This window comes from Corvus hawaiiensis, chromosome 30 (assembly GCF_020740725.1).
Source record: "Corvus hawaiiensis isolate bCorHaw1 chromosome 30, bCorHaw1.pri.cur, whole genome shotgun sequence".
Classification (NCBI taxonomy): Eukaryota; Metazoa; Chordata; class Aves; order Passeriformes; family Corvidae; genus Corvus; species Corvus hawaiiensis.
In genome coordinates this window covers 18,599,119-18,622,568 of record NC_063242.1, presented here as the reverse complement: position 1 = coordinate 18,622,568, position 23,450 = coordinate 18,599,119, and the positions used below count along the sequence as shown (strand labels likewise).

Here is a 23,450-nt window from a genome sequence, read left to right as displayed (position 1 = left end):
GTAAAACAAGGTGCTACTACTGTTCACATAATGTGAAACTAAACTCTTATTCATGGTCATAATACAAACAAAATTAATTAGATCAATAATACGTGTTAAAGAAGATTGAAAGAATTTACCTATTTTTAAGTTTTTCTAGATATTATAGGTACACAAGTGTGGTAGTTGACCTTGGCTGGCTGTCAGGTGTCCACCCTACCAGTCTCTCACTCTCCCTCCTCAACAGGACAAAGAGTGAAAACAAAATGAAACAACTTAGGTTAAGCTAAAAGTGAGATTATTTACCAACTACCATCACAGGCAAAAAAGATTTGACTTGGGGAAAATTTATAGCTAATTTAAAAAAAAAAGAGGATGGTGAGGAAAACAAAAACTAAAACACCTTCTCCCTATACTTCATCTCCTTCACAGAGACAACTGTACTCCATTCCAAACTCCTCTATCTCCCTGCTTATTCCCAGGGTAAATTAAAATCACATAATCATTTTGGTTGGAAAAGGCCCTTGAGACCACAGAGTTCAACCATTAACCTACCACCACCAAGATCACCACTAAATCATGTCCCTAAGTACCATGCCTAGATGTCTTCTAAATACTTGCAGGAACAGTTATTCAACCACTTCTCTGGGCAGCCTGTTCCAGTGCCTGACAATCCTTTTGGTGAAGATGGGGACTGGAGGGTCAGTCTGTAATAGCTCCTCACACTTTTCCCCTGCCCCATCATGGGTCCTCTCCACAAGCTTTATTCCTTCAGGAAAACACTGCTCGAGCATGGGCTCCCCCATGGGCCGCAGTAAGGAGCCCTGCTCCACTGTGGCCCTCCATGGGCAGCAAGGGGACAACCTGTATGCCCGTGGTCTCCATCTGCTACTTAGCCATGTACACATCAAAACTCAGCACTGAGGAGCTGACAGCAGCACTACAGATACTCAGGGGGAGGGAAGGAGACATTATGTCCTGTGTTTCAGACTAGCTTGGTTCCACCCCAGCAGACTGAAGGCTCATCAGCATTGAGATCATGTATTTCAATTTACTTACACCAAAAAGCAAAGCAGTTTACGCACTCCAAAACCATCCATGATGTAAATCAAAGCACAGTACATAAGAACAACCAGGAGACTGGATCAAGTGTAGGCTCTGGAGCCAAATTAAAATCCTGACCCAAAAGCAAAATCTGTCACATAAATTCCTCCACTCTTCAAAAGGAAGGTTGTTTAAGAAAGGTTGAGAAACACAAACATTGCAAAGATTATATTAGGAAAGAATGCCTTCATTAAACTACTGGAATAAATTAAAGTGCCATAAGAACATCAAAATTCAAACAGCAGCCCTGTAGCTGACCAGATATGCAAAAAAGAGCACTTTAGCTCTCTAAACTGAGATAATGAAAAAAATTAAACTTCTAAATAGTCTTCAAAATTTCCTAGAACCAGGCTATTTCAAAATGAAACAGCTTTTGTGTCATATACACTTAAAAAAACCAAAACAAATCAGGTAATGAGAAGTGTACTTTCACCATGCCTAATTACTTTTTAACAGCTACCATTTCCTTATGTCCCTTCACCCTTAGTACACCATAAAATCCAATACTCCTGATGTCCACTTGTAATTAATGCTTTTTACTATTTGAATTTCGTATTAGTTCTCTACCTGAATGCCATGGTTATCTTCACTTTCGTCATCTCTTCCAAAACCCTCCCTGGATTACCTAGCCCACCATTCCTCTGTCACCATTCATTTATACATCAGTTTTACAGCCTTTCACATGTTTTGGAAACCCATGCTCACTCTTACAGCTGCAAAAGGAAATAAAAGCAATGTTGCTCAAATTGCTATTTGAATTTGTTACAAATAGTTATTTTGTATTGATGGTAATTAGACAGCAATATACAGCTGTCCAGTAAAAGGATTTTAGCAGTAAAATCAGATGTACGAGGGGTATCCACATCACTCACTGTTAAACACAGAAGACACTAATAGTGATTTCACTTACTTCTCAAAACAAACAAAATCTGGTTTCCAAAGGAGTCATTACTCTCTACAGAACTGTAACAAGCCAAAATCCCTTCATACCATAACGACAATACTACCATCAGTTAAGGGATAACATAAGCAACTTAAAAAATTTGTTTACACCCCAATTTAAAAAGCAGTAACAATGTTTTGTTCTTCCTATTCCTCCATCCCAGACAATTTTTACACTACAGTCAGACACCAGATAAATTGAAAACAAAGAATTCTTAGAGATAACCAGTTAGATTCTGAAAAACTTCATGAAAACTCCAATCAGTGTTCCCACAAACATAACTCATCTATTAAATACACTGGTTTGGAAGCAGCCAGCTGACCAATTACTATTATAGATACAAAATGCCAGACTTGCTAAAGTATGTGTCCTATCTGGTAAGGGTATCACAAGATACACAGGAAGGGAGAGGATTATCGTGACATGGGGGAAGGGCAGGAAGAACAAAGAACACATTTATTAAAAAAAAACACGCCTCCCAAGTACCACTACTCAGAAGGCTACTAAATTTTTTAATTTGTGAGGGCTCCTATAAGTATTTATAAGTAACCACTAAAAAAACCTTGACTAAGACAATTTGCCATACATTACACTCAATGTACTAAAAGAAAGAACAAATAAACAAATACACAGGATAAATCATAGGTGGTCTGTCTTTTAAAATGTTCTAACATGTTTGACTTCATGATCAATTATGTGACTTTTCAGATACAAAAACCTATTAATGCAAGTACAGAAAGCCACTCATCTTCCACAGGTAACACCTAAATTTTCAATATTACCAGAATACACCACATACTGCTTTCCACGCTGCACTGATGCACATTCCAGCTGGGGGATAATTCTATATCAATATTTCCATTTCCTGACCCCAGCCCCTCCGCTACCTCCCCTTATTCAAACACAATTGGGTAAATATTTTCAGCAGGAAAATAGTATTGTTACTTTGAACCAAACGTATAAAAAAGGAAATGAATGACAAATGAATTCTGGTCTAAGCTCTATAGAAAGCAAATCTTCAGAAAGAGAATAAACGGAAAAAGTTTCTGTAATGCTCGTGACTATTATGTGAACATAGCCAGATGTGCTCTCTACAAACATGCTACTTGTCTGGCCTTTACCTCAGGCAAAAGGCTGCCTTCCCTTCTAAATAAAAAGCTTGGATTTATAACCTTCTTGCTTCTCTTCAACAACTCAGAAAACTACTCCTTTCTGTTCCTTTTCCACAACACTACCAAAAAAAAGGGGACACTCAAGACTCATATATCCAGGAAAAAGGCTACTTTACACAAAAAACCAGGATTTATTTGCAAATGATCAACCAACCACACTGCACTACTGATGTATCACATCTCACGACCTTCTCCACTGAGGAGCCCACTGCACAGGACCTACCTGAAGTTTTCCTTCTGTGTGAAATTTCGATTCTTTTCAAATCCTTTGTTTACCAATCCCTCTCACTGGCTCTGTCTCACTTAAAGCAATGAGGGGCAATGTAAATATGACCACACCAAGGGGCAGCTAATACAGCAAGCTTGGTAGACATAACCAAAACAACCCCAAACGTCTTATCACAAGTCCCTCATAACCCAAATGACTACAACAGGAGCAAAGAGCTTATAAGACACTCTTCATGTAAATGACTTTTTATTTTAAGAAGACCATCCTAGTATCTTAGCACTAAGGCTATTAAAGTTGTATAGGACGTTAACATAGTGTCAAAATGCCGGTAATAGCCTACAACCATTAAAAGACAAAAATGGTGTATTTTTTAAGCCTAGGAAGCATAGTTTTGGCATACACATAAATATGCACATACATGTATCAAACTCAATTGCCTTTTTTTTTTTTTTTTTTTTTTTTTAATAGAATGACCTTCAAACATTACTTTATGCCACAGGAAGTTCCTGATGCATCACTACTGTTCCTCACCGCACAGGCCTCTAACTCAAAACAGCAACTCTGACTGCAAGCACCACTTTTAAGAACCTATAATCAAGACTGGTTTTGAATATTTAATAAAAAGAATTCCCAGCATTAACCAATTTTTCTTTTTACTTACAATCACATTGTGATTGTAAATTTATGAACCAGAGAATTTTTTGCATTTTAAACTATAAGAGCCATGACATGCACTCCACTAAGTACTATCAAACAAAAAGCCGCCCCATATTTTATAACATTTTCTTGCTCAACATCATCATTATTAATACTACCACAAGAAATTCCTGTCACCTAATCTCACATACATTAATGTCCCTAGAGAAAGTATCAACCTATCATCCAAAGTCACTCCTTTATTTAAAACAATGGACAGTCACAACCGTGGAGAAAAAATCAATTATTACAAAAAGGTGAAGAAGGGAAGTGATTTAGAGAAGACTACAAAGTGAATCAGTAGCAAAGCCAGGATTTTAGTCCAAACTGACAGCAGCCTAACTCCACTAAGTTTACCCTTTTGTTCCTACTACTTTACAGGTTTTTTACTCTTCCTATCTCCAGGGAAAAAGGGCCTCAAAAGCAACTCCCTCTAGCAAAAATCAACCCTGGGTAGCTCCACACAACAGTTCCACGAGGATGATGCACAATTCATCAGAAACCTCAGGAAGAGAAATACCATTTTGCTAAGCCTGACAACAGCAATGTCTGTGACACAATATACACGGTTCTATCTGAAAGAGAAGTTAAAATTCTAATACAAAAATATAAGCAGAAATGAAAATCAGAAGGAATAAAGCAAGAAACTGGAAAAAAACCCATGACAGTTTTAAAACTGAGTATTAAGTCTAGGCTTCCGGATACAGTTAAGAGGACACCATCTGCTTGCAAATACATCAGGCAGGGCTAGAACAATAAGCATTCGAGGCTCATATGCAACATTTACGCATACACTTCAGTTCTAAGCAGAAGCAGTCCCACTGGTTTCTACAGGACATCAAACACAGGTAAAAGTTTTAAGCATAAACATTTGCAAGACAAGGACTAACAACTTGAAAGACTCCTCTTTCTTGTTTTAAAGCCCATTTCAAAAGGATTTTCAAAAAAACCAACATCATCATCATGCCAGCAGAGAGGAAGGTAGCCAGACACTGAAAAATTAAATCCATCCCCTCCGTGCAATAATTGGGGCTCTTTTCTTAGCAATTTTTTTTGTAATTAATTATAATGAATTCCATGATTCTGTCTCCTCAAAAGTCTTTTAGCTTCATCCTACTGCTATCACTTTCCTTGCTGTAACACTACACAGCTGGCACAAAGATGGTCTCTCCATCATGCTCTAAATGAAAGACACATTACAAAAGCAGTACAGCCCAAGTGCCTCAACAAATCAGTCCAAACACCTCATTACTGAGGCAAGCGTGACCAGCCCAAAAGTCATCTCACAATATTTCTGATGAAACTTAACACTATCTGTATTTTTCTGTGCGAGTTTTCAATGTAAAAACAGGTGCTAAAACGAACATTTCCCTGCAGTGTTTGCAACACTAACACTGCCGCATAATGTCAGTGCAGATCAAATTCCATTGTCCAAAATGACTGGATTTAAAGCATAAATATCAAGCAGCCAAGTAATTAAAAGAATGAACTAATGCACTTTTTTTAGTACCTTTACTATTTTACAGCAGTTCTGGCAATACAGATAAAAGGCAACATACAGATTACAGGCACAAAACCACAGTATTTCAACTACTTAGTGTAATCTTTAAAAAAAAGGTATGATACATCTCTTCTGCAATCCTCCCTATACTTAATTCAAGGATGACTATCACTATTTCACAAAACTGCTCTGAAATATAAATTCAAGAAGGGTGGTTGGGGCGTGAAAACAAACTCAAACCCTGATGTATCACCCTCTCGGTTCCCTCTCTCCACCTCCTCCCCGGCACAACGGGAGCCTGCTGTCTGTGGCAGATCACTTTTGCTTTGTCCACCCCAATTTAGCCGTCCCGGGACAGCTTCTCCTGTTCCCGCGGCCCCGCGCCGTAGATTTGTCCCAAGTTCGCGTGTGTACACACACACACACAGACGTGCACAGACAGACATCCACACGCGGGGAGGGGGGAAGGTGCCTGACTCCCCCCCGCCCAAATCCAAGGGAAAGGCACACCTCTAAAAAAGGAAGGAAGGGCGCAATCCGCTCCACAGGACGGGACCCCCCAGCACCCCGGGGTGCTGCCCCCCGGACCCACCGCCGTGGGGGTGGAAGTCCCTCCATTCCCTCCCCGGTGCTCACCGGTGGGCGCGCTGTCGAGGATGCGGAGGTCGTAGGCCCCGGAGCAGCGGTAGTTGGCGGCGGTGCCGTTGTCCCACACCACGACCACCTCCTCGGGGCTCTCGAAGCTGCGTACGGTACCCACATGGCCCTCGCCGCCATCCTGCTTCCCCCACTTCCAGTCCGGGCCGCGGACCACCCGGGCCCCGACTCCTTCCACCATCACCCGGTTGTTCCGCGAGCTGCTCATCCCGGCGGCGGCGCCCTGAGGCGGATGGAGGGGGCGCGCAGCCCGCAGGCGGCGGAGAGAGACCTCGATGGGGGCGGCTGCCTCGGGCGCCGGGCGGGAATCTCCGTCCGGCTCTTCTTCTCCTCCTTACCTCCCTCCCTCGCTCGCTCGCTCGCTCCCTCCCTTCCTCCCTTCCTTCCTCGCTCGCTCGCTACGCGCCCATTCCGCGGCCCCAGCGGTGCCTCCCACCGCCAGCCCCGCTCCCGCTGCTACATCCGGGACCTGCGGCCGCGACGGCGGCGGCTCCAGGGAGACCGGCGGGGCCGCCCCCGCCCCGCCACGCTGCGCATGCGCGGCCGCCCGGCGGGCGCGTCGCTCGAGCGCCCCCTGCGGAGCCGCGGCGGGCACTGCCCCGCTCGCCCTGGCCCGGACGGGCCCCGGGGCTGTGCCCGAGGGAAGGGCAGGAAGCGGCGGAGCGAGCGGGCGTTGTTTATCCCTGCCGGCAGGGCTGCCTGGGGCTTCTCCAGGTCTCCAGCCTGGCCATTCCTTCTGGAATCGCGGCGTCCTGCCGCCGAGAGCTCTGGCACCGCCCCGCCTGGCCCTGAGGTGATGATGTGGTGGCAGCGGCGGGAGCCGCTCCTGCGGCCGGGCTTCCCGAACCGCCCTCCTCCTTCTCCATCCACGAGTTGGTCCTATCGCCTGTGCTTCAGTGGCAGAGGGATTATCAATTCAATTGTATCAACTAAGTCATGAGCGATCTACCTTAAGTAAACCACAGAATTATTGAATGGTTCGGGTTGGAAGGGTCCTTGATGATCATCCAGTTCCAACCCCCCTGCCATGGGCAGGGACGTCTTCATTGACACTGACCAGGTTGCTCAAATCCTCATCCAACCTGGCCTTGAACACTTCCAAGGATGGGGCATTTTATGATTCTACAATTCTATGATTCTAAATCTATGTAGTAGTTTCCTCATTTTTGAATTACTTTTGTGTCCTCAAGTCCCATTTTCTTTTCAAATTGTGGATGTGAGTCTTGCGTGCTACTGAGGTGAGTCTGGTGGGGTCATACTTTTGTAGCCCAGGAGCATTTTAAGCTGGTGTTCTAGTCCGCCAAAGAGAGGAATCAGTACCTCCACCTGCCCTTCCCACCTTGGGGCACCCTTCACAGGGGATGTACCTGCTCAAACTTCGAGCCAGTACCTGCAATGCAATTCTTCATAAACTACCCTCTTCTCATGTGTGGCTCATGACACTCAAAGATTTCCTTTAACTCTACATATCCTTGCTAATCTTTTATAGAACATGATTCTTCATTTCAAAAATGGTCCTCCATTGCTTTTGTCTCTCCTTTTTTTTAATGTTACCTTTTAAAAAGCATGTATCTTAAAGGACAGACAAGTTTGAACCAAACAAAAGAAAACCATTTCTTACTCAACAGGGGTATGGCTGATAAAAGGCAGCCCAGCTACCTTATGCCCTGGGTATTTTTACTGTTTCTGTGCTTTCTTCCACCTTTGTGGTTATTAATACAGCTAGAAGAGTCTGTGAGGTCATCTCCTGACTTCTTTTATGTAGTTTTTTACAAAACATAATACAGCAGAATAATATGAACATGTAACCAGCAGGCCACCACATTCCTCACATAATTTACTCTTTCTTAACCCCTGCTAAGGCTAAAGAATGTTGCCTCAAACATGAAATTTTGTCCTGACAACAGGCAATCCCAAGCAGTGTCCGATTTCTGCTCCTGCAGTGGAAACCTCAAAACCCTAACAGATACCACGCAATTGCCAGGCAGTGTGGGTTTTATGGCAGATGCTTCTCTGTATACAAAAGCTACCCACAGCTTGTACTAGCTTATTACATTGGAACATGGAAGAATTTCCCAGAAATTCTGGAGGTTTCTTGGTATACCAAAGGATCTAGCTGAGCTCTTATGGGCATCATTTTCCCATCTGCCTCATTCTACTTTTTCATGCTTTGATAGTTATGGACAAGTATAAGGTTCACCCATGCCTAAGGATAACTCAGAGCGTGTTTTTCTATTACTCTCTGGTACAGTTAGATTAAAAAGGCTTTTTGTAATCAGGAAATGTATGCCAGAAATAACCAATAAAGTCTGAGATCAGAATTCGTTCTCCTGGAGAGAATCTGAAAAGTTCATCCCTTACATTAATTTTTGCACAAAGGATATATCCTAAATTACAGACCTTAAGAGAGTCTGCTGTTGCTGCAGTTCAGCAGCAATGCATGTGGGAAGATATTATCGTGGAGCTTCTTCTCTCCCAATAATCCTTATGACAACTCATGCTCTATCACAATAACCCCTGCCTCTCCTCCTACTCACCTGCTTCTTCTATCAGATGATTTACTTGCAAAAAACAGAATCTCTAAAGATGCCTGGATTATTTCTGAGGTGTCTTAGACACACAGGAACATAGGTAATAACTGGAACACAGCATCTAATGGACTGAATATGAATGCTCCCCCAATAGCTGACAGGGAGTTCTTTACCAGCTCAAAATACAGAGACTTGCACAACTCTATTTGTGTGGTAGAAAATAAAGGCTGGATAGACTGATCTGATACATTCACTTGCCAGTGACTACATGACTGATTTCTGCTCTCTAATCTCCTGTAATTTCTGCTCCTATATGGCCAGATAGTTGTGGAAGGTGCAAAATTGTGATTGGCTACATGATTCAGTTTTGCAGAATCCCAAATATTTTATTGTATAATCTCTTTGAATCATACATTGTATTCTATATTCTATGCACCTGTTTAACCAACCAGTAAGGAAAAAAGGTACTCATCTCTTGAATATTTTATTTGAATTAGACTTCAAAATAAGAAGTAAACACTGTTCTCAGATGGAGATTTAAAAAGTGATATCAGGGCATAGGAAAGGATATAGCTTTGGGGCAAGATTTGTCAACTTATGTTGGACAGTTAGTGGTCCTATCTGATATTTTTTTGGTATCAACCACAAGAATATATACCAGCATTAGTGCTAGAATAATAAGCAAGACAATCTGAGTAAGCACCTGAAGACTACTGGAGACTCACAGAAGGATGTAGATAGAAGAATCAAAATGTGATAGCAAAAGGAAAAAGAGAGCTTTGAGTTTTGAAAAGAAGCTGAAGTAAAATTAGGGATAAAACAAGCAAATGTATAAACAAGATAGAGATATCATAGGAAGTTGGATACAATTAATATGTTGTGACAAGTAAAGTGACAGATACAGCATTTTCAGATATGTATCAGCATTTTCTTTAGACTGGGAAACTAGCTACAGTAATACCTTAAGGAAAGAACTCATACTAATTTTTCAGCTGAAAAAACAAACCCTTGTTGGCTTAAGGCCTTTTGTGAGGCAGAAGGGGTTAGCTCCCTGGCTGGCTGGTTGTACACAGAATAAATGCATGTGGATTTTCAGTTGTCTCTAACAAGTGTCTGGTCCCTCAACAGGACTGTTCTCATCTCTCATATCTCCTAAATGTGCATTGGCCCCTAATTGCACAGAACAGCCATTTTAAAGAGAGAGGAGAGGAGAGGAGAGGAGAGGAGAGGAGAGGAGAGGAGAGGAGAGGAGAGGAGAGGAGAGGAGAGGAGAGGAGAGGAGAGGAGAGGAGAGGAGAGGAGAGGAGAGGAGAGGAGAGGAGAGGAGAGGAGAGGAGAGGAGAGGAGAGGAGAGGAGAGGAGAGGAGAGGAGAGGAGAGGAGAGGAGAGGAGAGGAGAGGAGAGGAGAGGAGAGGAGAGGAGAGGAGCACTGCTGGTGACCAGTAACCAGTCAGATGTGACTCCATTCACCACAACCCTGTGAGCACTGTCTTTCAGCCAGTTCTTCACCCAGTGCATAGTGAACCGGCTCATCCCATGTTTGGATAACTTGTCCAAAAGGATGATGTGAGGGACAATACAAAAGCCTTACTAAAATCCAGAAAAACTGCATTCACTGTCTTCCCTTCAGCCACTAGATGTGTGACCTTATCATAAAAAGATACCAATTTTGTTAAACAGGACTTTCCCTTGTGAATCCACGTGCTCACACTCCAGGTAATTTTATCTGTTAGTCCTCAGGTTGTGGGGGGAAATGCCATCTAAAACCTCACTACTAGAGTTAGTAGACAATTTATTTCATTGCTGTTCAGGTCTACAATCTAAAAATTATAATCCCCCTCAAACCTGGGACCAGTAGAGGAATGGGACTGTGGGGTTTTTTTCCACTATTCAGACGGGCAGAGCAGTAATGCATCAGGAGCAACCGAAGCTCATCTGCCAAAGTCTTATTTACCTGAACAGTATTGCTGGCCCTGTGAGGCAGTGAAGGCTGCCTGAGCCTTTGAACATCTCAGGTAGTCGTGACAGAGCAGCTGAATCACAGGCTGGAGGAAAGGAATCCACAGTGCTTTAGGCAAACTCACTTGTAATTGCAAAGACTCATTCATATGCCTTCACTGCAGGAGTTTGGATGCACAAAACTAACTACTGAGCAAGTTCTCTTCTGGCTACCTAAAATTACATATATTGCTGGGTCAATCCTCCAGCTGGTGATTATGGTCTTCCTCACCACTCCCTGCCATATTGGAGCAATCCCGTGAGGGGCCAAGAGAGAAGAGCTCTAGTCTGTGCAGAATTCAGTGCTGTGCATAACCTGGAAACGCCTTGGTTTTGTTGGAAAGTATATTGACTTTTTCTAAGAGCAGCTGCCGCCCTTCTGGAGGCTAGGGCAACCCTCAAGACAGCTCTCAGAGTCACAGGAAATAGGACTTTGAGAACATCCAGCCCATGCTCCTGCCCATCTAAGCCATCCAGAAAGCTGCTTGTCTAAACTCTGCCTGGTTGCCTTTCAGATCTACAAAATGTCATGCTCCAGCAGGAAATTCAACATAAGTATTTGCATGGATTGAAGAGAGGCATTGATAGAAGTTTTTCTGGACTGTCTTGTTTGATTAAAGCTGAACTTGCAATATAGTATCTAGAACACAATGCAGAAAGGGGACTGTGCCTTTTGCAGGAAAGAGTTCCATATGAAAGACCTGCTTTTATATGTTTCAGAAGAAAAAAAATCTCAACTTCTTGGAAAGATAATTTTTAACTTGCAGAGTTATGAGGTTTTGCTTACTATCTTACACAAATCCTGAGTTCTTAGAATTTGTCATATGAAGTGTATATATATAAATAGCTTCCTAGGAGTTGAAAAAGAACATCTAGTTTGGATATAATGAGCAGATGGTGGTTTTCTTTTTAAATTACAGAGGTAGAGCTTATTAATTTATACTGATCTGAGTCCAAAAATTCTGCTTCCTAAGTTCAAGACTTTATTTTAGAACAAGCACGGTTTTTTAGTCCTCCTCTTGAAAACTGAAAGCATTCTAGATTTTCATTTTCTGGTTTCCCCAAAAACGGTTTTATACCACAGTTCTTTCCTGTGGACAAAAGTACCAGGAAAATAAATTAGGAAAAAGGAAGCAACTGCCTTGCTTTTATCGAAATAGGCCTACTCTTCTCTGTGGAACTGACTCAAGTAACTGAGGAAGAAAGACAGAAATACTGGCAAATGAGATGAAAACTACTGTCTTACTGAAAAAAAAAATCACCCCAAATGTTGGTTGGTTTTTTGTTTGGTTTTTTTAATGGAAAGTATGTAATCCCTCTCCACAGAAATTTCTGGTGTGATGAACATGCCATTTCTTTAAGTGAAAATGTACACAACGTCTATTTTCTGGAACCTGAAGTGCCAGTTAGGAACTTCAGGGCCTATCCAGTTTATCCTTGTTTTAGTGTTAAAAACAACCCTCATTCCGCAGCCTCTGCTGCCATCGCGCGGCCATGAACCATCTCTCACTAATGCTAAAACTCACTCGTCTTCTGAACTTGTTGCACTCTACATCCTCTGCTTTATTTACCAGATTGATTACCCCGGCACAATCCAATTTTCTTCCTCAATTTTCAGAAATGTCATTAATAATTGGCATTGCTTTTTTTCCTAGTTTCTGCAGATTAAAATATTTTTAATGCCAGATGGTGAGCAAGTTGTCATGAAACAGAGCAAATTGCTTTGGTGGGCTTGGTTTTCACTATGCTAGTGGCATTCTCTATGAAACTGTTAATTAGAACAGATGTGTTAACCCACAGTGTCCATGGCACTGGTTTTTTTTCCTAAGGAGTTTTATCTTCTACTTCTTTTCTAGAAAAGAAAAACAGCTGAGCAGAGAACAGATTATAAATACATCATTTCATTTTCCTGCTGTGAAACAAAAGCAGTACTATGGAAATCTGCTAAAAAAGAATGGATGTGGCTAAAAACTTCAACATGTTGAAAAAAGTGTTTTAGGATAACGATTACCCTTCCATAATGAGTATCCTACAATCTTCTTTCTTGGTTAAGGTTTTAAGTTTTACTGTGCTGAAATCTTTTGAGTGGAGAAAAAACAAGAAACCTGTGAAGTTAATCTTGAAGTTTTAAATATTTAAAGATAAAATAAAATAACTAAAAATTATGTAGCCATCTAGGGCATACACACTACAGTACCACTACTCATGTTTGCAGATCTATACAAATTCTCCCACTTTAATGCATCTTAGAGGATTCAAAAATGTATACTTACCTGATATTTCCAAGGGTTTAGCCACATATTGTTGTTTAATTCATAGATGATTTTTAAATTAGTTGATGCATTGCAAGGAGGGATTAATTTCTTCCTAGTATTAAATTTCCTCATTGCAAAGATTGTAAAGAAAGTACTTACTTGAAATTCTAAGATGTAATCAGAACCAGCTAGGTCATATTTTTAGACTGATAGGAAGATAAACTGTCTCCATGAGTCATCAAGATATTTTAAGAATGTTCCTACCTTATGTGCATGCTAATTGTTGTTTTCAATCAATGGGGCTAATCATGTGCTTACAGTATCCTGTGTCAAGTACAAGTTTGTCTTGTATTACAAAGGCACTCAATATGCACTAAGTAATGCCTGAAAGATGACTTCAGGCAAAATATCTCTGTTTAATTTTAACAATCCTCCAAAATAGTAACAAACATTGAGCAACTCAAGCAGAATCCAAATTTGCTATGTTTTGTCATAAGAAAATAGTTCCAGTCACAACATTATGTAATCCTAAATTCTAAGAAGTCATATTTGCAGTACACACTGATAGAAGTGTTGAAATCTGTATTTATCAAAAACATGGCTAGAAATTTTTTTTAAATTAAGAAATCTTTTGCTAAACAAGGCAAAATGCTTTGCATAAAGTAAACATTTTAAAAATACATCTCATTAAAATTTGTACATAATTCTTATAAACAATTTTCACTCTTAACATGCTAAAGAAAATCTAAGAAATTGCCTAAAGGAAGAAGATTCATTGAGTGTATTTCTGACTGCACTGAGTTCAGCTGGGACCATACTGCTGATGTAAATAGAAAAAGAGTTTACCAAATGTGTATGGAAGTTATTTCATTGGGGAGGGAGGTTTTACGTGATTGTAAAGCATAAGATGTTTTGGTCTTTTGTGTGAAATACAACTATTTATTCTTTTATCCTCTTTAAAGTGATTATGAAGGAATGAAAACAGGTAAATAAAATTGAGAATGCTTTACTACAATAAATCTTCCTTGAAGACAGGAGGAAATTTAACATAGATTCAACATCCAGCTCTACTATACTCTTACAAAAATTCTCTAAGTTCTGTAGCAGCTTCTGGTAATATTTTTGATGAAAAATTGATAAGACAAATGCCCTCAATATAGTTGCTCATTTATTTTATACTGTACTGTCTCATATCCACAGTTTTCAGCATGCCCTGGATCTCTGGTTTCTGAACAAAACAATTTTACATTAATTCACATTTCTGAGAATTACACTCAGCTATACATCACAGAATTTTACCCTTCATTTTAACTCTTCTGTGAATATTTTAGACGACACAAAACAAAGTTTCATCACTATTATTTAAATATTAAATTTTATTATTTTTACAATGATGAGTCAAATTGGTCTGATCCTTTATTAACCATGATTTTGTATTTAGCAGTTTGCCAGCTGTAGTCAAAGGCAGATTTCATGCAGATTAGATCCTACAAGAGTCATCCCAAGGGAGACAAATACTGAGCAGTCTTCCTGTTGCAGCAGCTGTTGAAGGTATCTTCAATCACCTAAACAGAGAGTAAAACAATACCTGCTACATCTGCTGAATTGAAATACATTTAATTGAAGGAAACATAGTTAAGGAAAGACGTTAAATCAAATTATCATAGAACCATAGAGTGGTCTGGGTTGGAAGGGACCATAAATATCATCAAATTTGAACCCCCCTGCCATGGGCAGGGACACCTGCCACTAGACCAGGCTGCTCAAAGCCTCGCCCAACCTGGCCTTGAACACCTCCAGGTATGGGACATGCACAACAACTCTGAAATCTCTGAATCTACCCTCATCCAGTTTAAAGCCATTCCCCCTTGTCTTACCACTACAAGCCCTTGTAAAAAGTCCCTCTCCAGCTCTCTTGTAGCCCTCCTTCAAGTGCTCAAAGTCTGCTTTAAGGTGTCCCCAGGGCTTTCTCTTCTGCAGGATGAACAACTCCTGCTCTCTCAGTCTGTCTTCAAAGGAGAGGTGCTCCACCCCTCTGATCATTTTTGTGGCCCTCCAACAGGTCCACATCTTTCCCATGCCGAGGACTCCAGAGCTGGATGCAGCACTTCAGGGGGGTTCTCACAAGGACGAAGTAGAGGGGGAGAATCACCTCCCTTCCCTGCTGACCACACTCCTTTTGATGCTGTCCAGGATGCTGTTGGCCTTCTGGGTTGCAAGCGATTGCCAGGTCACGTTGAGTTTCTCATCGGCCAACACATGACCCAAATGATTCCTTCTTAATCCTACATTCCTTCCAATTTTACCACCATACTTCTTGAGGGAGTGAAGAGAATCATGGAAGAAAAATATATGGATGCATGGGAATATGGAGATAATAGAGTAGCAAAGCTCAAGAAAGGGACAACAGAGGCAGCTATTTCTAATGCCACAATTATTGATTTTTTCATGAGCACCAAGAGTACAAACATAAACACAGCCTGGCTTTTTCCATCTCAAATTTGAAGGGCCTCCAACACAGAGCATTTTCACTGACTTCATTCATACTTTAAGAAAAGACAAATAAATAATATGCATGAGGAAGTTTTGAGAAATGCTGAACTGAATTTTTCAAATGCACTTTTTTTCTCCCATTCCCTTGCTGATAATAAATATCACCAACATTGGATGCCTTTTCCTCTGTGTTAATGGAAAACTTTTCAGATGTTTTATGTATGGATTTCGAGCTTTTTAAGTATCCCAAGTTGTTTATGCTGACACAAAGATATTTTCCCATTGTTAGATGAATACTAAAGTTAAATAAACAAACAGAACCTCAAATTTAAAGCTCTGAGGTTAAAAGTCACTTTGCTCCTCCTCAGAGGTGCTGCCCATTGAAATCCATTCCAAGAGTGGGGCTACAGAGAACTGCAGTGGGACCAACTTGCCGCTGTCCATTGGAATGTCAGTAAGAACATAATGATTCTGTCCCAAACCCCAAATGATCATAGAACCACCTCCCTTAACAAAAGATAACATAAACATAGTGCAGCATAGTTTCTAGAGATAAAAGCAAATCAAACTGACTCTTCAATTGCTTCTGTCAACTAGTAAATATTGCATAAGCAAAATAAACTGGGAGACAGTATGAAAGAACAGTCCTGTGCCCTTTAATTTCTGCTTTATCTGTAATCCATTAGTGCTGGTTTAAAGCAATAATATTATGAAGCACTTGGAGAGAAGAGAGCATAGTGCAAACAGGAACTCTGTCTGGGAATGCAGGACTCTCCTTCTCTGAAAAAAATGCAGTAAGTGTTCAAAACACCATAGTGACCACCTTGTTTTTTCACACGTGCATGATTTCCAATGACTCAGTCACTTGGAAGTGGTAGTAATATGAGCAGAATACAGCCTTTTCTTTATCAGCTCTGCAACGTGCTGTAGGCCAAAGGACAACCTTTTAAAGACTTTAAAAAACCCAACACCAGAACTGGAGGATCTGATGGGGATTGCTTGAAGCAGAAGGAAGTTATTAACATTATTGCTGTTGTCAGTGTAGAAACATGTTTACACGGTAAAAAACCCAAACCTCTCAGCCCTTCTCAGTACATGTCATTTATTTTAGTTTAGCCTGACTCTGTAATATTCCCGTAAGTAACCAACACAGGGCAGGTGGAAGTCCAAGACCAGATAAACCTCATCAACCTTTTTGTCTGGATCTTTTTTCATGCATTCAATCTCTCTTGATTGTTGATCAAGTCATTAAACTACTGGTTTTGTATGACTCAAAGGCTTTCTCTAACCATAACAGCCACGCCTTCCACTTTTCAGTTAAATGTGTGGATATGCATTTAGAAGTCTTCTAGACACAAGGACACAAGCTACGTCCTTTTCTTTCTCAGACAACTGGGATTTTTATTTTCTCTAGATTTTGGGTGACTCAAGCATTCTTCATCTTAAAGGGGGTAGGATTCAGATAAAGAGCAGTCTGCTGCAAGCAACAACCAGTTCCTCCTTCAGATGTAGCAGGTTCCTCTGCATCCTAAAATCTAGTTGTCAGTTCAGCCAAATTACTGTCTCTGAAGATTCTTGAGTTCCCAGTGTAGATGAAGCCTACATGTTCTCAAACTAAGCTATCTACTCCAGCTCTCACACTGGAGTGTCCCTTCATGATAAATCCTTTTATCCTGGATGTACAGCACACATACATACTCCCAGCAAGTCAGAACCAAAACCTGGGTATGGTTGTTCTCCATCAGCAGAGGAAGTGCAGTGTTGATGACAGTAGGTTTCCACCGTTTCCTGTTTCTGTAACAGCTCTGGGGAGAACAAACAAACCCCAGACCACCCCTGCCTTTGCTTACCAATTCCCACACTCTTTTCAACTTTGGATAGGTGACTATATAGGAAGAATAGGTATTTTAAAATTTCTTCAGATATCTGCAATACACTCTTATTAGTCTTTTCACGGTGAACAAGAAAATTTTGGACCGAGATGCTTTATGTCAGAGCAGAATCTTTCTGGTAAGCTCTGTCCTAGTTAGGAGGAGCAAGTGAAAAAGGCCACATCTCCTTATGTGCTGTTATATTTTTTTCTTCTTTTTTCTTCTAGATTTTAAAATTTGGATATAGCAAGAAAACACAGGTAATGTAAGAACTGAAGAGTCTCACTGAGCAACATCTGTCTTCTCTCAGCAGTTCATGGAGCTGGGCCATAAAATAAGGAGAGGTGAAGTACTTCTGTGTACTGTGGTGCATGCATGCATCTCAAATAGCAGATGCTCAGCTCCAGGATCGTCGTGTTATCAGCTGTGCTCCTAGGATTTTGCCAAGGAAAAGACGCAGATACTGTGTGTCTTTTTATGAAGCTGAAGGGAGGAGCATCTGAGTTAGCGAACGTGAGGGCCTCCAAGCAAGAATACACAAAGCTCAAAAGGGAGCTGACCAAAATTCTCTTGGGAATTAAAGATACCTGTACTCCTCTCTGGTCTTCACTAATGCCTTGTAACAGCAGATAACTTCTGTCTCACGTAAAAGATTTAGAGAGAGATTGCTGATTAACCACTGCTTCATTTGGAAGCCCATGTTCCCTCTTCCCTGCCCGGCAGTGACTGAGTTTCCACATGCCTGCATCAGCTGCTTGTTCCGATTTTGGACGGGTCCCTTTCCTATCTGACCCCACACGCCCTCCCTGCCTTCCCGGCAAAGCGAAGGAGCCCCGAGATGTCACCTGCCGTGGAGCGGCCGATGCCGGCGGCACTGCCGCGGAAGAGCCGGCACTGGCGGCGGCGGCTGAGGCACCCCGGGCCGCCTGCTTCCCCTGCAGAGCCAGGCTGCGACCCAGCCCGATCCCGGCCCCTCCGAGCCGCCCCAGGCCCCGGCGGCCGCGGCGGGGGCGGTCCCGGGGCGGCGCTGTACCGCGGAGCGGGCCGCGGGCAGCGGCAGCGGGAGGCGGGCGCCAGCTCCTCCTTCTCCTATTCCTCCCCTTCCTCCTTCGGCCCCGGGGTGGGCTTGCCCGCGGCAGCCGGGGTGTGGGGCCGTGCCGTGCCGTGCCGTGCCGTGCCGTCCCCCGTGTGCGATGGACTGGCAGGTGCTGACCAGGGAGCTCTCCCTCTATCTGGAGAGCCAGGTCCGCGTGGGGTTCCTCGGCTCCGGCGTGGGCTTGTCCCTGGTGCTGGGTTTCGGCGTCGCCTACGCCTGCTACTACCTCAACAGCATCGCCAAGGTGAGCGGGAGGGCGGCGGGGCGGGCGGGCTCCGCAGGTGTCCCGCCGATGGGGACAGTCCCGAAGGTCACCGCGACCCACCGCCCGTAGGCGAGGGGATCGCACCTGGAATGGCTGGGGGGGGGCAGGGCTCTGCAGCCGCCTTGTCCTCTCTCATCCGTTGTCCGTCCCCCTGGAGGTGCGGCTCTGGGGTCCCGGCCGGCCGACAGCCCGCTCGAACCCCACACGGGCCCGGCAGCGCAGCCTCCCCCGCCCGCCGGGGCTGCGTCTTCCGCGGGGGCCGCGGTGACCCCCGGAGGCCACTGGCCTGCGGTGAGGGAGGGCTCCCCTGGTCGTCCCCGGTCTGGGAGGGGAAGGGGCTCTGGCCTCGGCAGTCCCCAAAATGCAGTTATACCAGTTGGAGAGCTTGGCTGGGTGCCATGGTTTGGAAAGGGAGGTTAGGAGACCGTCCTCCACAGTACCAACCCGACCTACTTGGTTTACTAGCAGGGCAGGTGATAAAGTAGTTTTGCTGTCCTTGTGTCCCTGTCGGTACCATCCTAAGTACCTCTGAAGGCACAATGGCAGTGTTTTGGGGGCTGGAGCACTCTTGGGTACTCCTCGTCAGCAGTGGTTTTAGAGATAAATTAGGCAGTCGCAATTACTTGGATACGGTGAGCCTGATGCGATCTGAAGTGGCCCGTGGTGAGAGCGCCTCGTTGAATGCGTAATCAACTGAAATACGCATATCAAAAGGTTTTTGACTGTTGAGGACCTGAGTGTTGCCACAGTCCTTCAGAGAACCGCTGGGAACATAGACTTCCTCTTCATGGAGAAGAGGGTACTTGATTTTGATTTTGGTCAGAGGAGAAAAACGAAGGGAGGATGTGCCATTACAGCTGTTTATGTGGAATGGTTTCCCTCAAAGCATCTGTTATTGTCCTATTAATGCTTGCATGTTGGGGAGTCACTGTGACAGAGAGGTATAAGAAATATAGTTGCTAAAACATGCAGTGTTTGGTATACAGGGAGTTTTCCATGTTAATTGGTGTACAAATGGAAACTGTAAGCAAATTGTCTGCATGCAGAGTATTATTAGAGATGAGGAACCGATGCACTTGTGTAGTGTAGTAGAATGAGATGGGAGGAGAAGTGTCCTATCATGTTAAAAAAGGTACTACGGGTGCACGGCCAAAGTGCATGCACGGATTAAGTGCCATTTCTGTGTAGTCCAAGAAAACAGACTTGGAGAAATCTTTCTTGCCTACTTAATTTGTCTGTGAAGATAAAATGCTGGTAAAAGTAGAGCTAGATCAGTATGTTATTAGAAGTAGGTAAGGAATCCATTATGCTTAATGGGTTTCACTTTTCACTTGGGCATTTTGGCATTTTGTTTGGTTTTCATTTACTTATCTCTGTACCATGAAAGGTAAAAGCATTGCAAATGATTATATGAAATAAACTAGTTCACTGAGAGAGGATTTAAATAAGCTTTCATTTCTTTCTTTCTTTGTTTTTTAGTTTGTTTTATAAGAATGCCCATGTCTGATTGTAGTCTCTTTTCCTAGAAACCCCAGCTGGTGGCAAGCAATGACCGTTTCTGCCGCTTTCTCGAGGAATATTGCCCCGTTGTGACAGAAACTTACTATCCCACGATTTGGTGCTGGGAAGGTCGGGTACAGACGCTCCTGCGTCCCTTTATCACATCTAGACCCCAAGTACAGTACAGGAAGTAAGTGCCTTTATTCTGGAAAGTGATTGATTTGATACCCAGCTGTTCCCTTATTCTGACTGTCGCACCCACTGTCATTGCTCAACTTTGTGCCTGGTTTATTTTTGTTGCTTTATGCCCACCTTTATGACTTTGTCCACAGACTTGGAACCGTCTTCATCATGGATTCAATATGAAGTAGGTTTGAAAGGTCAGTGTTCCCAAATGGCCCTATTTTAGCTCAGAGAGTTTTGCAGCACTGAAATATGGGTGACAATATAGGAAGTGATGTAGTTATATATGTTCACAGGATTACACAGTGGGTGAGGTCATAAAAGATCTCTGGAGGTCACCTAGTCCAACTCCCCCGCTCAAATGGGTCACCCAGAGCCAGTTGCCCCAGATCATGTCCAAATGGCTTTTGGATTTCCATAAGGATGGTGACTGCACAATACACCTGGACAAATTGTGCCAGTGCTCGGTCACTCTCACATTGAAAATGTGTTTTCTTACATACAGAGGGAACCTCCTGTGTTTCAGGTTGGGCCCATTGCCTCTCTTTCTGTCAATGGGCACCACTTAAAGGAGCCCGGCTCCATCCTCTTTGCAGCCTCCCTTCAGGTATGTAAACACATTGCTAAGTTCCCCCTTGGCCTTTTCTTCTTCAGGCTGAGCAGTCCCAGCTGTGCCAGCCTTTTCTCATAGGAGATAGGCTCCAGTTTGTTTGTCATCTTTGTGGCCCTTTGCTGGATTCTCTCCAATATGTCCAGGTCTTCCTTGGACTGGGGAGCCCAGAGCTGGACTCAGGACTACAGGTGTGGCCACACCAGTGCTCCATAGAGGGGCAGGATCATCTCGCTTGATCTGCTGGCTACACTCCTCCTAAGCCTCCACAGCCTCCAGACTCTTGGCCTTCTTTCCTGCAAGAGCGCATTACTGGCTCATGTTCAACATGGTGTCCACCAGGACCCTCGGGTCCTTTTCTGCCAAGCTGTTTTCCAGATGGTCAGCCTCTACTGGTACATGGGCTTGTTCCTTCCCAGGCACAGGACTTTGCACTTCTGCTCATTGATCTTCCTGAAGTTCCTGTCAGCCCATTTCTGCAGCCTGTTGAGGTCCCTCTGGATGGCAGCACAATTACTTGGCGTATCAAATGTTCCGGTGTTCAAATGCCATAGTTTTGCCAAGGTCATGCAGTCACTGTGTCTGTCCATTAAACCAACATGTCCTACCTTAACTGTAGCATGGCCACATTCAGCCTTGTTTTGAATATACAGAACTTCTGGGATTTTCAGAGTAACTTTTACCTGTGGAGTTTGTGTTGTGTTTTTTCATGCTGAAATTCTAAGACGGGAAAAAACCCCTTGTATTTATTGTTTGTCCTCAGCTGATCTCTTTCACACAGAAATGAGACTTAGTCTGGCAAATGAGGCATTTGGCACAAGACCTAAGGAGAAGGACTTTTATGCGCCGGAACCTGGATGCAACACAAGTTGTTTCAGCTCTGCTTGCATGGTAGAATAGATTTAGCATTTAGCAGCTTCCCTTAGTTTTAGTAACTAGGAAACATTTCAGTGGTATGGCCATGTCCACTTTTTCTAGTCCTTGTACACTTTTATTTCAAGGGTTTTGAGAGAAGAAACATAGTTCCATGGGGCAGTGCTTATTTTGTACCATTTGAGATTGTGTTGGCAGTACTCACTAGCATTGCATTTACTTCCCATTACGGAAAAAGGGCAAAGCTGAGCTAATGAGTCCAACGAGGGTGGTCACCCTTAAAATCTGGAGTAGTCACTACCAAGAATTTCAAAAGAAAAATCAAATGCAAGGTAGGCTTACATTCTGGTAGTTTCTAGACCAACTCTCTCAAACCATTCAAATACATATTTGTTAGCTTTTATCGACATGTTTGCCTATCTCTTCTCCATTTGGATAACTACTTCACTAAATTGTGAAAGTAAAGTAGCACTTTAACTGTTCAAATTTCCCAGAAGTGGGAAGATGTTGTACATTTCTAAAAAAAAGAATGAAACTTTTTTGTCATTGTTTAATGCATACTTAGCTTATTGAGATATTATAATATTTGTTGCATTGTTAAGATATATTCTGTAAGAATGCATTCTAGCTCAGTTTGTAAAGATCTGGGGTGAAAGATGCAGTAGTGTGTGTCTGTGTTCTGCATGTTTAAAACATAACAATCCATTATACACTCTGCTTCTTTGGATGAAGAGGAAAAAAAAATGTGATAAATGTTTATTGCATTACCCAGTGTGCTATCAAAAGATTCTCAGATGATTCAAAGGAAATCTGCAGTACACAAAAATGCCTGTATAAAACACAAGGCAGTGCCAAAAATCACATTAGTTACAAGCTTCCAGTACATCAGCAGCAATTTATGAAAGGCCGTGTCTTCATTTACTGTGAATGGGAATTACTCCGCAAATTGACTGTTCTAACTCTTGTCAGCTGTAGGTGTGACTCTTTCTGAATGCAGACATGCCTAGTCAGGTGGCACTTTGTGAGTATTAAAACATAATGAGAAATGCAGAATTCATACCTGGTAATTTGTAGACTGCAAGCACTCTCAATAGCGTGTATTTTTCAATTTAATCAGTGTTGTATTAAAATGTACCTTTCAGTGAGCTCATTAAAACAGCAGATGGAGGACAGATTTCGTTGGATTGGTTTGATAATAATGACAGCTCGTATTATCCGGATGCCAGCACAAGACCCACTGTCCTGTTATTGCCTGGCCTGACAGGAACAAGCAAGGAATCCTACATTCTTCATATGATCCATCAAAGTGAAACACTGGGATACAGGTACTGTTGTATTTCATTGCTATTCATTTTGCTGCTTCTGGTAGGATCCATATCAGTATCTTTATGTATCAGATGCTTTCCTAAGGCAAACGAGATCTGAATACAGTAGTTTGTGTAAGAAAGTGTTATTAGTAATAATAATCATAATGGAATTATATAACAGGCAGTA

At 42.6% G+C, this 23,450-nt stretch overlaps 2 protein-coding genes and 1 long non-coding RNA gene across 6 annotated transcripts in view; 1 reads left to right on the top strand and 2 right to left on the bottom strand.

The window, feature by feature from the left end:
* The window catches only part of MIB1 (MIB E3 ubiquitin protein ligase 1), a 78,445-nt gene extending 71,667 nt beyond the window's left edge, over positions 1–6,778 (bottom strand). For all 3 annotated transcript variants that reach the window (XM_048289302.1, XM_048289303.1, XM_048289304.1), the window contains exon 1: positions 6,261–6,778. In XM_048289302.1, coding sequence (XP_048145259.1) covers positions 6,261–6,489 — 229 coding nt within the window. In that variant the 5' untranslated portion in view covers positions 6,490–6,778. The remainder of the gene's footprint in view (positions 1–6,260) is intronic.
* Positions 6,779–13,632: 6,854 nt separating this feature from the next.
* LOC125318526 overlaps positions 13,633–23,450 on the bottom strand; it is a 13,659-nt gene continuing 3,841 nt past the window's right edge. The window contains exon 2 of the long non-coding RNA XR_007200407.1: positions 13,633–14,630. This is a non-coding gene — a long non-coding RNA (uncharacterized LOC125318526). The remainder of the gene's footprint in view (positions 14,631–23,450) is intronic.
* ABHD3 (abhydrolase domain containing 3, phospholipase) overlaps positions 18,454–23,450 on the top strand; it is a 24,612-nt gene continuing 19,615 nt past the window's right edge. Inside the window, exons 1-3 of one of the 2 annotated variants that reach the window (XM_048289369.1) lie at positions 18,454–18,769; positions 20,317–20,480; positions 23,099–23,281. In XM_048289369.1, the coding sequence (XP_048145326.1) occupies positions 18,623–18,769; positions 20,317–20,480; positions 23,099–23,281 (494 nt within the window). In that variant the 5' untranslated portion in view covers positions 18,454–18,622. The remainder of the gene's footprint in view (positions 18,770–20,316; positions 20,481–23,098; positions 23,282–23,450) is intronic. The other variant, XM_048289368.1, reaches the window with a different exon arrangement.